The sequence below is a fragment of the Morus notabilis genome, unplaced genomic scaffold, assembly GCF_000414095.1.
Source record: "Morus notabilis unplaced genomic scaffold, ASM41409v2 Scaffold342, whole genome shotgun sequence".
NCBI lineage: Eukaryota > Viridiplantae > Streptophyta > Magnoliopsida > Rosales > Moraceae > Morus > Morus notabilis.
This window is the reverse complement of record NW_010366042.1, coordinates 287,690-302,712: the sequence shown is the minus strand read 5'-3', so window position 1 is coordinate 302,712 and position 15,023 is coordinate 287,690. Positions and strand designations below refer to the sequence as shown.

Here is a 15,023-nt window from a genome sequence, read left to right as displayed (position 1 = left end):
TTTTAGGAGAGAAAAAGCACTTATCCGGGAATTTTTCTTTGTTCCTCTCCTCTCCTCGTCGTTCGAAGCAGGTTCCCTCACTCCGTTCACCAGCCTCTCTCTCCTTTTACCAGGTCGTAACTTGCTTTATTAGTAGAATCTGTAAAAGAGTCTGTATTTAGCATAACTCCCCCATTTTTTATCACTCATTCTTATTATGCTACTAAAAAAGAATAGTCCCCAGTGGAGGACAATGTTATTTTGTTATCTCATTATTATTGTTCCACTAAAATAGCATAATCCCCAGTGGAGGACCATTTGTTTTTACTCATGCTACTAAAAAACGCATAGTACCCAGCAAAGGACCATGTTCTTTTGTTTCTCATTCTTACTACGTATTGTCCCTAGTGGAGGACCATGTTTTTTTGTTACTCTACAGACGGCAATGAAATCAAGAAATCAATGGTTTAAGAACAGAACGAAATGAAATCAATGGTTTAAGAAATCAATGGTTTAAGAAATCAAGAATGAGGCCACGAGAGTCTTGGACGGCAATGAAATCAAGAACAGAACCAAACACAACTTTTGGTAGCAAAAAACGCTTTTTTGTCATCAAAATAAGAATTTGGTAGCAGAATCATGTTTTCTGCTACCAAAATTTAATTGCAAAAAATTATGTTTTTTGGTAGCAAAAACTTGATTTTTTGCTACTAAAATTTGGTAGCAACAAATTATGCTTTTGGTGGCAAAAAATATGATTCTGCTACCAAATTCTTGGTAGTAAATGTTATATGTTTTGCTACCAAAAATAAGTTGGTAGCAAATACCTCAGGCGGGAAAAAAAATTGCTTCCCGCCAACTTTTTGTTACCAAAACATTTTGGTAGTAAAAAAGTCATATTTTGTTACCAAATTTTTTGTAGCAGAATCTTATGTTTTTGTTACCAAATATTATTTTGGTAGCAAAAAGCTCTTGGCGGGAACCAAAATTCTTTTCCCGCCATGTTATTTGTTACCAAATTATATTTGGTAGCGGATTGTGTTGTTTTTGCTACCAAATTTGATAACTAAAGCCTTGATACTTCAGCTACCAAAGTTTGGTAGCAAAAAGTGTGTTTTCTGCTACCAAAAATATTTTAGTAGCAAAAGGGTTGGTCTCTTAACGTCACTATTCTTGTAGTGTGCTTTAGAAAAGGAAGACAATTACAAGACTTGATTGTGGAGTTGAAATGAAATGGTTATGGGACAGTTAGGTCTCATTTATGGTATCACATTCTCCTGTCTAACTTTAGGCATCGTTCATTTCACCGATTCAAGTTTTTAATTTTAAGTTTTTACAGTAAAAAGCTCTCAAAAAATATCACATCTAACTTTTTCTGCTACAGTGAAAACTCTCAGAAAATATCACATCTCAGCTCGAATTGAAACTCGAATCCGCGAAGTAAACGAGTCATTAGTGTTTCAATTGGTGTTTAATCAATCATATTATGACACGTCGTATAAAAAATTTTAAATTACTATTTAAATAACTCTTTTATGTTTATCATGTGATAATGTGGTGTGGTCTAATTAGTTAGTTACTAATTAAAACACTAAAAATTAGACAGAAATTCTATATCCACATATGAGTAGGTCAATAAAGATTCAAGAATCCTATTGTATAATGCAACAATGCCCCAAGAGTCCACCCCCAAACCATGCGCTAGCTGTCAACTTAAACTTTGGACTTGATTGGCCCCACTAGAGAGCTACTTTTCCGGTCACATTTAAAGTGAAAAAAGATGAAAGGAAGAATTTCCTTTTGAAGTAAATGTAACATTTTTTGTATGGATTTATAAATTTTTAGCATAAAATAGTAACATTAAAATAAGTTTACTTTAATATGTTAGTAGAGTACATTTTATTAATTGTTATACATGATAAACAAAATGAGTGTTACACAAATAGTATAATAAAAGATATTAAAATGAAGAATAAAAAATGTTAAATATACTGGACTGGTACTGGACCGGAGACATCTTCTCAAGGAGAAGAAACGGGAATCACATAGATATTAAAGTTAAAAGTATAGGCATATTGGCATTAATGAAAATATCAGTAAACTTGCATGATTACAAAAAAATGAAAATTAACTCGGTAATTTGGTGGTGTTTTTCGATTATACTTATCAATTTCAAGCCCATCCATGATGAGTTTTTGCCCTTTTTTGGGGTAAAATCCTTCTTTTTTTTTTTTTTTTTGCCCCTTGCCATAGTAAAAAAAAAAAAAAAGTAATTCCCTTCTATTTGGCAAAATTTATTGGACTTCATTATCGAAACTCCAAAAGGTTTTACAGTTCATCAATCGTGCATTAAGCTACAAATGACTATTGACTAGACTTCGGTTGAATTCACCCGCGTTCCCACTTTGTTCCATGTGTTGGGCTGGACTTTTGGGATTGACTTCGGAACAAACTATTGTAAAAATGTTGGGCCGTATAAAGCCACATACGATTAAGCAGGCCTCCATTTAGAACCAAATCTAAAGGCCCAATCTAGAACCCAACTTAAATAAAGGATAGAACACCTAAAAAAATTAAAATAAAGCATAGGGAACAAATGTTCCATTAGCAAAAATAAACAAAAATAAAAATCCCACCTTTTTTTTTTAGTTTTTAAGACGGTTAGTCCTTGAATTATGTGCATTTTATCTTTTTAGTCTCTAAATTTTTAATATTAACAAATTGCTCTTTAAATTTTAATTTTAACCACTTTAATCCCTGCACACTAAAATTAGCGATGAATTTATGAAATTTTATAGAGATCATCACATTTTAAATCTATAATAACTGAAACTTTTACAGAAATAATTACATTAAATATTAATAATACCTATATTATTATTATAAACCATTAAAAACTAGTTCATTTTGCATTTGATATTAGTGTTTTTGAAAATTTCAATTACTTTTTCTCCCAGACATGATTATCTTCGAGAAATTAAATAAGTTAATTGTCAATTTTAGTGTGTATTGTGTAGGAACTAAAATGGTTAAAACTAAAAATTTAGAGCTTAATTTATTAAAATTAAAAATTTAGAGACTAAAGTGATACAATTGAGATAGTAATAGAGCTAATTAAAATCCCACTTATTCTCACTTGCGCGTTAAAGGCATAAAAAATTAGAAGCACTTGGGTCAACATTCCCGGGTATAAATACATTTTACTCTGATTTTTTTGTTTTTTATTCTCATCTTCGCGTAAAAGAGGCAAATCATGGGCATGGCTTCGCAGCTGCTGAGACGAGCCCTCGGAAGCCGCTCGAGCCAGATCATCTCTTCCGCAAACCCTAGCTCCTCCCTCTCCTCGCCGGCGACCGCCACCGCCAGGGCTTTCTCCTCCTCCGCCGCCGATCTGATCCGCGCCACCCTCTTCCCCGGCGACGGTATCGGCCCCGAGATCGCCGAGTCCGTCAAACAGGTCCTTCCCTTTCTCTCACCTATATTTCTCGTTCTTTTTCGTCTTCTTCTTCGAGAAATGTTTTTCCCTATGCGCGTTTGAGTTTTCGACTATCACACTCGGTTGCCGCTGAAAAATCCCGGATTAGTTCGAGTAATTAGGTTTGGGAAATTTTGGTTGAACTTAAAGGTTTTGTCGCTAGGGATCTTGTGGATTGTTTTAGATTCTTACGCCAATTCGAGTATATAGACTGATATTGCGACGATCAATTAGAGAAGTGAGGATATTTGGATTGTTTAATTTAATAGGGGGTTTCTTGTCGTGTGGCGATGAAATTTAACGACTTTAACGGTATTTGGACTGATTTGAATTATGTTTTTAAGTTTTTTGGCTCGATTTTAGTGGATTGTGTTAGTATCTTCGGCTAATTAGCGTATAGAGATTGAATTTGCAACGATCAAAAAGTGAAATGGTGAGTTTCTTTTCATGTTGTGATTAATTAAACGAATTTTTAGTGATTCAGGTGTTTAGAGAAGCTGAAGTGCCGATTGAATGGGAAGAACACTATGTAGGAGACCAAATTGATCCTAGAACCCAGAGTTTTCTGACATGGGATAGCTTGGAATCGGTGAGGGTAAACAAGGTGGGACTGAAAGGACCGATGGCCACTCCAATTGGGAAAGGGCATCGTTCTTTGAACCTTACGTTGAGGAAAGAGCTTAATTTGTACGCCAATGTTAGGCCTTGCTATAGCCTCCCTGGTTATAAGACACGTTATGATGATGTCAATCTCATCACTATCCGTGAGAACACGGAGGGAGAGTACAGTGGACTTGAACATCAAGTAAGTTTTATTTTTAATTAAATTTAATTTTAAAGAATGTATTTTGCATAATGTATTGATGATTGTGGTATATCAGTTTGAATAGCAGTTTGAGAAAGCTCCTTATTGTGTTGGTAGGTGGTGAGAGGTGTTGTGGAAAGTCTCAAGATCATTACTCGCCAGGCGAGTCTAAGGGTTGCTGAGTATGCTTTCCACTATGCCAAGATGCATGGGAGAGAGAGAGTGTCTGCAATACACAAAGCAAATATTATGCAGAAAACTGATGGTCTCTTCCTTAAGGTTCGATAATTTTTAACGTGTTTAGTGTGTTCTTGTTTTTCTTTTCAATGAGTCTTGCACTGAACTTGGTTTTGTTGCTTGCATTTAGTGTTGCCGCGAGGTTGCAGAGAAGTACCCTGAGATAAAATATGAGGAAGTCGTCATTGACAATTGCTGTATGATGGTATGAATATTATGTTTTGCTATTGACAATCATCTAAACCATGCCGTGAAACTGGATGGAACATTTAAAACTGGGAAAATACTTATGCCTTGTTTGGACTTGTGCAGCTTGTGAAGAATCCTGCTCTTTTTGACGTATTGGTGATGCCTAACCTTTACGGTGACATCATTAGTGACCTGTGTGCAGGTTTGATTGGAGGGTTGGGATTAACACCAAGGTAGCTAAATGTTTGTGGTTCTATATTATATTGCAAATTTGAATCATCCTTTCTTCTGATGTAATTTTCTCCCCTGAACAGCTGCAATATTGGTGAGGGTGGCATTGCCCTAGCTGAAGCTGTACATGGTTCAGCACCTGATATTGCCGGAAAGGTTAGCTATCTCAGCTTCCTGCTCTACATGCATTTGCATTCGCCTTACTTTTCTTACTCAGATGTGTTAAGACTCCCACACTTCTGGTACATATTCTTAGGCATCTTAGTTAACCATTGATGCGTGCATAGCTTGCTTAATTAGCTGAAGAGTGGATTTTGAGCGTTTCATAAATCCAGCTAGAAATCTGTACTATTTGTGAAGCTCTTTAAGGAATGTGGATAAAGTGTAAAGAAATCTCCAAATTTTTAAGTGAAGTTGGTCTTTACTTAAGTACCAAAGAATCTTTTTGAAGTTTTGGTTGGAATTTAGTGCTTGTTAAGAATCTAAGAAAACTAGTGGATTTGGAACCCCTTACCTGGTGAGTAGGATGGAACTCTGGCCTTGATAGGATTGCGGAGGGTAATACTTAGTGAGTAGTGAGTATAAGCATTCTTATTTGCTGACCATGGTGTTTCTGCAACACAAGTATTTTTTTGTTTTTTATTTTTTTATTTTTTGTTTTTTCCCTCATCTTAGGGATGGGGGGATTCAGATTCTAGACCTGAACATTGGAGGCTAGGTGCCAATTTACCAATCACAATAGGGCATTTCTTTTTTCTAATTTTGCGTCATTCAATGATTTGACGGCAAAAGCCAAAATCAGGGTTCCTCTTTAATGGCTTAGTTTGTACCAATTGATTTACTCTTGCTACTATTTCTGTGCCTGCTCCTAAATCTTTTTTTGCCTGGTTGAAATAACGCAGAATTTGGCAAATCCAACTGCTTTGCTTTTGAGTTCTGTCACAATGCTGCGCCATTTAGAGCTCCATGATAAAGCTGAGCGGATCCAAGCTGCCATCCTCAACACAATTGCGGAGGGGAAATACCGAACCGCTGATCTCGGCGGCAAGTCATCGACAACCGATTTCACAAAGGCGATTTGTGATCATCTTTGAATGACGATGCAGCATAGGGTTTGAATTTTGCGTGTAACCAACTTGTTTATTGTGACCTCCTTTTGGGGCCAATTTTTTTCTTCGGGAATAAACGTATTCCAGTATGTTCAAAGAACAACTTTCCTAGAGAATCATTCTCCGTTGTTTTGGTATTCTTTGTCCATATAATTATGAAATAAAAGCATAATGATATGGTACTTTTATTACACTTATATTTTGAAGCGGATGTAAAACTCACTGATCTTCTTCTCAAGTTATTTCTACCAGTTTGGTAGAACCCATTTGATATAACTTGTCTGTGTTGATATGCTTTTATTCATTAGTTCTCTATGCTTAGACATTTGCCAAACCCAAGTTTTGGAAGGCAAAGAAATTCCTAATTTCCTTGTTCCAATTAGTGCTTTTAAAGAAAAAAAAAATGCTATTCTATGCAGGATGGGCTACTGATTCAGCAACTATCCCATTTGCTAGTTTATGAACCAAACCTAATAAAAAAAAATGAAAAGTAGGGGTAAGAATGTCTTTGTCAGGTTTTTCCAGCCTCTTCATTTTGGATTCTGAGTCTCCATTCTCACAGAAGGATTTAGAAACATCTTTGTTGTGTTTTTACTGTTTACAATGTGGGAATTCTCTGTTGCGATAATCTCTGCGGGTTTTTGATAATCATTCACTGGTTTAGATTTAGCAATTTTATTTTATTTAACTAATTTTAGTAATATCCCACATGATGACGCGAGAAATTTCCATGCTTTTCCACGCCAAAGGGCATAATGCCTTTTTGACACGATACCATTGATCTTGAATTATGTTCTCTCTCTAGTCCTCCATAACTCACCGCTTACATACATACATACATACATACACACATAATATATGTATAAGCTACATACATACATAATACATACATATATATATATATATATGTATATATATAGCTTAGCTTCTTATGAGTTCTCGTGTCAACCAAATGGCGTACCAAGGAATTCTGTTGGGGATTGGAAATCCACTTCTTGACATCTCAGCAGTTGTCGATAAAGAATTCTTGCAAAAGTATATGCAATTTCTTCGTGTTTCCTCCTCTAAAGCTTCCATTTTTCCCCTCAAAAGTTTCTCTCTTTTATTGTGAAAGTGGCGCTTTCGTAGTTTGCATTCGTGGTTTCTTAGTTTCTTACAGAGAATTTTCCAGAATTCTAAGAACTAATTTTAGTTTAATGGGTTTTCTTACAGGATTTAAGTTGTGTGCTTTTAGCTCAGAATAAGGGTAGTCTTTGAAAAAAAAAAAAAAAAAAAAGAAGCTAATATTGGTTGTATTAATGTTACAGGTATGACATCAAGCTGAATAATGCCATTCTTGCTGAGGAGAAACACGTGCCCATGTAAGAGGAAATCCTCATTGGCTTTGTGGATCAAGTACTTAAATTTTCTTTATTTTTGGGTTTCTTGGATATTGGGTATTTCTATATTCTGGGATTCTTTCATGTTGTAAGTTTTGAATTCTAGGTCATGATTCTTTCGTTAAAGTCTGTCTTTCCTTTTGCCACCAAGCCATTTTATCATCTGAATATGGTCTAATATTAATGAATGTATCATATATATATATATATATATGATGTGGGGAATTCCTTTTCCGGTTAGGTACATGGACTTTGCTTTCGGAAATGAGACGGAAGCAAGAACCTTCTCGAGAGTTCATGGCTGGGAGGTAATGGTGCATTGTTGGATGGCACTAGATTTACCAGAATGATGTTCCACATATCAAACCTTAATCTAGGGTTAACTTGAATAGACTGAAAATGTTGAGGAGATAGCTCTAAAGATTTCCCGATGGCACAAAGCGTCAAGGACGCAGAAGAGGATTACAGTTATCACGCAGGGTCTGGATTCTGTGGTCGTTGCTGATGATGACAAAGTGAAGAAATTCCCAGTTCTAAAGTTGCCAAAAGAAAAGCTCGTTGATACAAATGGAGCTGGTGTGTGTTGTGATCTTCAAAAACGTGTATAGAAAGTTGAAAATATCCTATCGAATCCCATTTAGAATGTCATAAATCATCAAAACATCATCATCAGCATAGGAAATAGGACCGGTTTTTGACGTGATTTGTTCATTTGTAGGGGATGCATTTGTTGGAGGCTTTCTGTCACAGTTAGTTCAAGAGAGACCAATTGAAGATTGTGTCAGAGCCGGACGCTACGCAGCGAATGTTGTAATCCAACGGTCTGGCTGCTCCTTCCCGGAGAAACCCGATTTCAAATGAGTCTTTTCTTTTTCCTAATCTCTTCCTATAATCTCAATTTTGATTGTTGAGAGGGCTTTCCAATTAGACATTTTATAGGACATAATGATTATACTATGTTCCAATCATGAAATGAAACTGTCCTTATTAGAAGTAAAAGCCAGTTTTGGGACTCGTTCACTTTACGGATTCGAGTTTTCAATTCGAGCTGAGATGTGATATTTTTTTAGAGTTTTTCACTGTAGCAAAAAAAGTTAGATGTGACATTTTTTAAGAATTTTTTATTATAAAAATTTAAAACTGAAAACTCGAATCGGTGAAAACGAGGCCTCGATAATTTCCCACATTTCCTCATGTTCTTCTCTCTTACTATACAGGCCCAAAACTAGTATGGGTTTGAACAATCACTAGTTTTTATTGGCTAGTTATCTTTGTGATAGCATCAATCTGAGATTAGAAATAATCTTGTGATATCCACAATTCCTTCATTTTGGCCAATATGTTCCTTTTTTTTTTTTTGGTTGATGAAATGGGAAAAATATCTTGTGTGTATCTTACAGTGTAGATTTTGTCTTGCTGGTCTCGTCTAATCATTTCTGCCTCTGATTTTGCATGTGTGCTACTCACTGGGTCCCAAGAGAATAAGTGTGGTGTTCATTGTTTATATGACTTAAACCTTAATCATTGATTCATGTTTTGGAAATTTGGATTGGATCTGCACGCATTGCTGATCATAGACCTTTGATTCCTCATAGGACTTTTATAGTTTCTACCTTGATGTTTGTTTTGTTTTTTTTTGTTTTTTTTTTTTTTTGGAATAGATGACCTTGGTGGAGGTTAGCTTATGAAATTTCACAACATTGAACCTTCAAAAGAAAAAAAAAAAAAAAAAAGGGAAAGAAAAAGAAGCTCTTGTTGCATTACTTTGCCCTTATATATCTTGAAATAAAAGTCCCATTTTTTACTTAACATTCTTGTATGCTACGTTCCGTTCTTTTCGCTGATTCGAGTTTAGAATTCGAGTTTTGTTATAGTAAAAAACTATTAGAAATAATCACATCTAAATTTTTTACTACAGTAAAAAATTCTTACACAACATCACATCTTAACTCGAATTAGCGACCAAATATCATTAGTATTATCTCTCATTAGACCCAAAACTTTGGATTCATTCTCAAATACTTTCAAGTCTTTTAGGAATAGATATTTTTCAAAGGTTGAAAAGTTAATACATAACCAATCTACATGTAATCTTTTACCACAATCTTTTACCATAAGTCTATACGACAACAACCGATTTTACTAGTAAATTTACCGTGTTCAATAATCAAAAGATGCTTATAAAAGTACATTAAAGGTCGAATGCATATGTAGCTTTTTTAACAGATTCTTTATGATCGACGAAAAAATTCGATTAACCGATGTATCGCAATTCATAATCACTTTTTTTTTTTTCTTTTGGAGATAATCAAAATCGTAATCATACTTTTATACCCATTGAGAAATTAGTAATCACATTCAGATACATAGTGAGAAATGTCTGTATTAAGTCACAATTACTTGCATTAAAAGATAAATCTCAAATAATCAAAGATAAATGGACATTAAACCAGTACTTGATAAATCTCAAATAATCAAAGATTAATGTTGTGATTTGTGTGATTAATGGACATTAAGCCGGTAGTAGGGATGATACCAGCAAGGCCTGTTCAAAGCGCGTGGCTTCCACCTTCTAAAGCGGCGCGTGAACCTAGCCCTCACTCTCTTTCCTCTTACCAATTTAATTTCCCTGTGAGTTGTATCACACACACATCTCTTTCTCTCTCTAAAAACCAGAAAGAAAGAAAGAAAAAAAAAAACAGCAAAATAACATCGAAAACACTCGAAACCAGATCAAACACAAACCCAAAACCAAAAGGAAAAAAATTCAAACAAATAATACAAAAAAAGAGATAATTGCCATGAACAACGACGACCACCGGAGCCACCAGCATCCACGGCTGAGCAACCTCCGGAGTACGGCCCATGTGCTCAAGCAAGCCGGCGCCACCTTCTCCGGCAACCTTGCCGTCGTCCTCTTCCTCTCCCTCCTTGTCTTCTCCTTCCGCGTCGTCGTCGAGAACGGGACGGACCTCGTCACCTCCTTCATCGACCGCGATCCTTCCCTCAAGTCCCTCCTCTCCCGCCTCGACCTCGCGACCCCTAACCACCACCACAACCGCCTCCGATCATCATCCTCCGACTCCGCCGCCGCCGCCGCCCTCCGTCGCCGCCGCCGCCCCTTCCTCCACCTCACCAGAGTCGGAACCCTGGACGACGACTTCTTCTCCGGCGACGACGACGACGATCGCAGCCTCTTCGGCTCCAATCGCCGCCTCTCCGTCAATGCCAGCGTCGTCCTCTTCTCCCAATTGGGATCGAACCTCGGATTCTCCGATCTGGTCGTCGATAATGGAGTTAGGGTTTCGGAGGTGGTCAGGTCCGGCGTCAATTTCAAATCCGCGGACCGAATCGTCGATCGAGAGGAGGAGAGCGATGTCTCCGGATCGGAAAATTCCGGAGATTCTGATCGGATCGTTGACTTGCAATTCTTCGTCAAGGGATTGGAGCTCAGTCGCCGCGACGCCGTTTTCTCTTCTTCCTCGTGAGTTTCTTGTCCGCTGCTTATGGTTGGGTGATTCTAGGGTTTCTAGTAACGTACTCTTGGGTATTGGGCATTGTGTTCATCACTGTCGTTAATGATCTGTTAGGCAGATTTAGTTCTTTTGCTGGTTTGGTTTGGGACGGTTCTAGATTAGGGCTCAAGAGGCTTTCTGGGTTCATCCTCATGAGATGGGCAGTGAGAGATGCATTGACGCAGCTTCTTGGACTGTGGTACTTCGGCGAAATCGAAGACCAGTACTCGTTTTTCAAGCTCTTTGTGAGGTTGAAGCTCATGCCATTTTCTGTAATGTCTCCTTGGATTAGAGGCTTTGAGAAGGAAATTTCTGGGTTCTTGTTTACCTGGTTCTTGTTAGATAGTTTTGTGGCTCTCATTTTCGCCGTTGATCCGTGGATTGCGATTGTCGATTCGCGGAAGAGTGGGAGAGAAATTGTTAAGGAAGGTTGTTACTTGATATCCACAATGTTCAACCAAGCTATCCAAATTAAAAGCTTGGAGGCCTTGTTTTGTGGGTCGTTTGTGAGGTGGGTTTTTGCCCGGGTTTTCGGTAGATCCTTGGCCAAGGTTTTTCAGTCGACAATGGAGGTTTACTTCATGGTTGTTTGGCTTGTGTTTTACTTTGCGGCGAGGTGTAAAGATGCAAATGCGCAGGGAAGGAGGTTCGGGCGGAGAGAATTGGAGGCCTTGGTTGATGGGCTCAGATGATACTCTCGATGATGGTAAAAATGAATGGCATTTTTCTCTTGGAGACATCGATCATTATGGCGCTTAATTGGCGGTAATCACTCAGTGCTCTTGCTCTTATGATTTTGCTTAAATCAATTCCTTGTGACTCTGCACTGACATTGTTTGGTGTTGTCATTAGTCACCAGCAAGCAATGATTTGTATGTATTTTCATCATTAGGTGATGTACTACTTGTGTATATTGGGGCGAGAAAATCTTTCATGTGTATATTATGTTGCAATCAATTGTTTTTTATGCCTGCAATACAATGTTCTTTGAGGGTGAAGATAATGTAAGAAAGCCAGAATGGTCATTTTTGGAATTACTTAGGATGATGTAGCCTTGAACCTACATTGTTGTGGTCATTTCAGTTATGCAGGACTTTTTTTTTCAATTAAAAAAAAACGCAGAGAGCTTCCAATTTGGTATGTAATATGTATTGATTTTTCTGTTTCAATGAAGGGAATCATCAAATGATTCTATATTTCACACGTCTTGATTTTGCTAAGGCCTAGAATGATGTGAGATTATTGCTCTGTAAGTTAGCTAAGTTTTTGTGGTCTTTCTTTCGAGTAATCTATAACTCTTTGATATGAGTTTTATTGTTCCAATTTGGTATGTAATATGTATTGATTTTTCTGTTTCAATGAAGGGAATCATCAAATGATTCTATATTTCACACGTCTTGATTTTGCTAAGGCCTAGAATGATGTGAGATTATTGCTCTGTAAGTTAGCTAAGTTTTTGTGGTCTTTCTTTCGAGTAATCTATAACTCTTTGATATGAGTTTTATTGTTCCAATTTAGTTATTTCTACAATGTTTTAACGAGGAAATTTCAGGCAAGTTTAGTGCTAGAGGAGGCAGCGTGATATAGTGGAGTGAAATTCAAGATTAAGGGAACTCTAAGCTTGTCAACAAAAGTTTTTAAGATAACATGCATAGGTTCAATCCTGGGTTGTTTGAGGGAAGAGAATTTACATTGAGGGAGAGCCAGTGGTTGATCGAAAGGCATTTACATGGATAGTACAAATCTATAAGTTCTGATGTCTTGTCAGGACATCCTTTTACTGTTTTCGGAGATCGTTGACGTAGTATCGCTCGAGGTTTGGTACTGGCAGCATGTGTTCTGAGATCATCCGTGAAATCACTTCACATGTTTGGTTGTTTTGAATTTGAGTTTAGAGTTTACTTGCCACTGAAATTCCTTTTCCCGTTTTGGGGTAGTAGTAGTAGTAGGTTCTTTAGGATTCGGATTCTCTCTTGCTCACTGATGGTCGTCTTAAGATAGGCCGAACTACCTTAATTGCTTATGGAGTTGTAAAATGTCAGAGTGAAAACTATGCAGAGATTTTTGTTGCTGAAAATGCAAGTAAAAATTTGCTTATCACTACAAAATTGGAGGTTTATGGATGAAATTAGTAAACTCGAATATTTTGCGTGTCCCTTTTTGTCAAGATGAGTTAATTTCACAAATAGTTTTTGAGGTTTAGCCTCAATCCCATTTTATTTATGACTTTTTAAACATCGCACAATTAGTCCTGAGGTTTTATTATGTTTCAATTTTGGTCTTTCTTTAAATATTTGTCGGAGTTTAGTGTTAAATATTTGTCTGTGTTTAGTGTTAAATATTTGTTGGAATCTGTATAAATTATGGACTAAATTAGAAACATATAAAGTTTAGAGACTAAAACAATACAAAAAATCAAAAGTTAATTTTCACATATTGACCCAAAATGTTAGCTGTTTCTAATTTTGGACTCTAATTTATACAGATTCTATTAAATTTTAACGCTTAGTTGATAGAATGATTGAAACTAAAATGAAATAAAACCCCAAGAACTATCTGTGTGACGTTTGAAAAGTCCGGAATTAAAGTAAGATTGAGTGTAAATTTCAGGAAGCATTAGTGGAATTAACCCTGCCAAGATTTGTTGATGCATTGTTTCCCTACCATATAAACTTGCTAATTTTGTTGTTTGTTGCGGAAAGTAAGGTTAATGAATGTTCTAATTGTATAACAAACTTCTTGCCAAAGAAGAAAAAATGTATGACCAAGTTTTCCGCCGTACATACGCACACATGCATGTGCATGTACATAATCTTAGAGCAGATTTCTTTTTTTTCTTAGCAATAACATTACGTCCATTTTCCTTTTGGTTGTACAAGTAAACTAGTAATGTCACTATTATATCTTTCCAAGATAATTTGCTTCCTATGATTCCTAGCAATATCTTGCTTTGAACTTTGGTTATTGAATGCTCCAAGCAGTTCTGCAATGCGTGGATGGACACTATTACTATTCAAAATAAATAATCAATTAGAGGGGAAAAAGAAAAGATTTTAGCCCGTTTGTTTTGTTAATTCTAATTACAATTCAAGTTTTTTTAACAAATTTTTCTCTTATAAAAATTTAAATCTAATTTTTTCTGCTACAGTGTTTCCTCACGTAAATTTACTTTTTATTGTTCTCTCGTAGGAATAAAGAACTAGTACTACCAGCATAGCCTGAAAATTTTGGTCGTATTGGTGGTAGAATCTGCAAATTTTTTATTTAGTAAAATTGTCAAAATTACTGCAAAATTCTTTCAGATTTCTCCACAGTTGGGAAGTTTATAGGTTTACCAAACACTTTGAAAATAAATGTCTTATTGCATCCGAAAGATGGGAACTTAGAAGTGTACAGTCATTTATGCAAACCAGCATGGATTTTTCTTATTACAAAAGTGATTACAGGAAATAAGGGTTGTTTGAAGTATGAGAATGACGGGTCATTTTTTGATGTACGAAAAATGATGATCTTCTGAATTTCTTTTCATTTTTTCAACCAAGAAAAGACACATCATTAAGTTTTTGAAAAGGTGTCGTTAAGAGCTTAGAAAATGCAGAAACGACATGTCGTTTTAGTTAAGAAACTACTGTCGTTTTGAATTTTGCTGATTGCAAAAAGATTACCGTAAGATGCTAGAATTTGGATAAATATGCTCTTATTATTGTTAAAAAAAAAAAAAAAATGTCGTGAAGAACATGATATGATGAGAATTTCTGGCAATTTGTTGCACCTGAAGGTGTCGTATAGAAAGATGACTGTCGTTTGGTAATTGTCATAGACCCAGAACTTAACAAACTATAACACAATTTTTAGCCCAAAAAAAAAAAAAAACAATTAGATAAACTAGTACTAGGTTAACTCCTCAAGGATATTTAGTACGGCTAATTGGCAAACCTAGCAAATTGCTATACTTGCATGATATAATATATTGGACCACTGAAAACCATAATCGTGAATAGTTATACTTGCATGTTACAAACGGCACAAGTTGCTTCTAAACTATCCCTTTGATTTGGACACACTACGTACCTTTCAAATAGATATATACATATATATATATAT

General features: G+C 36.1%; 3 protein-coding genes across 3 annotated transcripts; all 3 read left to right on the top strand.

Annotated features, from left to right (window-relative positions):
• Window positions 1–3,187: 3,187 nt before the first annotated feature.
• On the top strand, window positions 3,188–6,301 carry LOC21407110 (isocitrate dehydrogenase [NAD] catalytic subunit 5, mitochondrial). The gene is made up of 7 exons (XM_010109213.2): window positions 3,188–3,436; window positions 3,939–4,259; window positions 4,377–4,538; window positions 4,627–4,701; window positions 4,809–4,918; window positions 5,000–5,072; window positions 5,819–6,301. Exons 1-7 carry the CDS (start codon window positions 3,233–3,235, stop codon window positions 6,008–6,010), a joined length of 1,137 nt encoding a protein of 378 aa, XP_010107515.1. The 5' UTR covers window positions 3,188–3,232; the 3' UTR covers window positions 6,011–6,301.
• Window positions 6,302–6,977: 676 nt separating this feature from the next.
• On the top strand, window positions 6,978–8,265 carry LOC21407109 (adenosine kinase 2). The gene is made up of 5 exons (XM_010109212.1): window positions 6,978–7,060; window positions 7,333–7,386; window positions 7,646–7,712; window positions 7,797–7,980; window positions 8,123–8,265. The coding sequence occupies exons 1-5, from the start codon at window positions 6,978–6,980 to the stop codon at window positions 8,263–8,265; spliced, it is 531 nt and encodes a 176-aa protein (XP_010107514.1).
• Window positions 8,266–10,063: 1,798 nt separating this feature from the next.
• Window positions 10,064–12,122, top strand: LOC112093787. The gene is given in 2 exon segments (XM_024172958.1): window positions 10,064–10,872; window positions 10,875–12,122. Coding segments are annotated over 2 exon segments (1,404 nt in total). The 5' UTR covers window positions 10,064–10,205; the 3' UTR covers window positions 11,612–12,122.
• The last annotated feature ends 2,901 nt before the right edge of the window (window positions 12,123–15,023 follow it).

What these genes read in the sequence shown, in the direction of transcription:
- LOC21407109 (XM_010109212.1), top strand. Translation starts at nt 6,978, where the DNA reads ATGGCGTACCAAGGAATTCTGTTGGGGATTGGAAATCCACTTCTTGAC. An exon ending in GATAAAGAATTCTTGCAAAA is followed by an intron (nt 7,061 to 7,332) that starts GTATATGCAATT and finishes TTAATGTTACAG; the next exon opens with GTATGACATCAAGCTGAATA. An exon ending in CGTTGATACAAATGGAGCTG is followed by an intron (nt 7,981 to 8,122) that starts GTGTGTGTTGTG and finishes GTTCATTTGTAG; the next exon opens with GGGATGCATTTGTTGGAGGC.
- LOC21407110 (XM_010109213.2), top strand. Translation starts at nt 3,233, where the DNA reads ATGGGCATGGCTTCGCAGCTGCTGAGACGAGCCCTCGGAAGCCGCTCG. An exon ending in TCGCCGAGTCCGTCAAACAG is followed by an intron (nt 3,437 to 3,938) that starts GTCCTTCCCTTT and finishes TTAGTGATTCAG; the next exon opens with GTGTTTAGAGAAGCTGAAGT. An exon ending in GGGTTGGGATTAACACCAAG is followed by an intron (nt 4,919 to 4,999) that starts GTAGCTAAATGT and finishes TCCCCTGAACAG; the next exon opens with CTGCAATATTGGTGAGGGTG.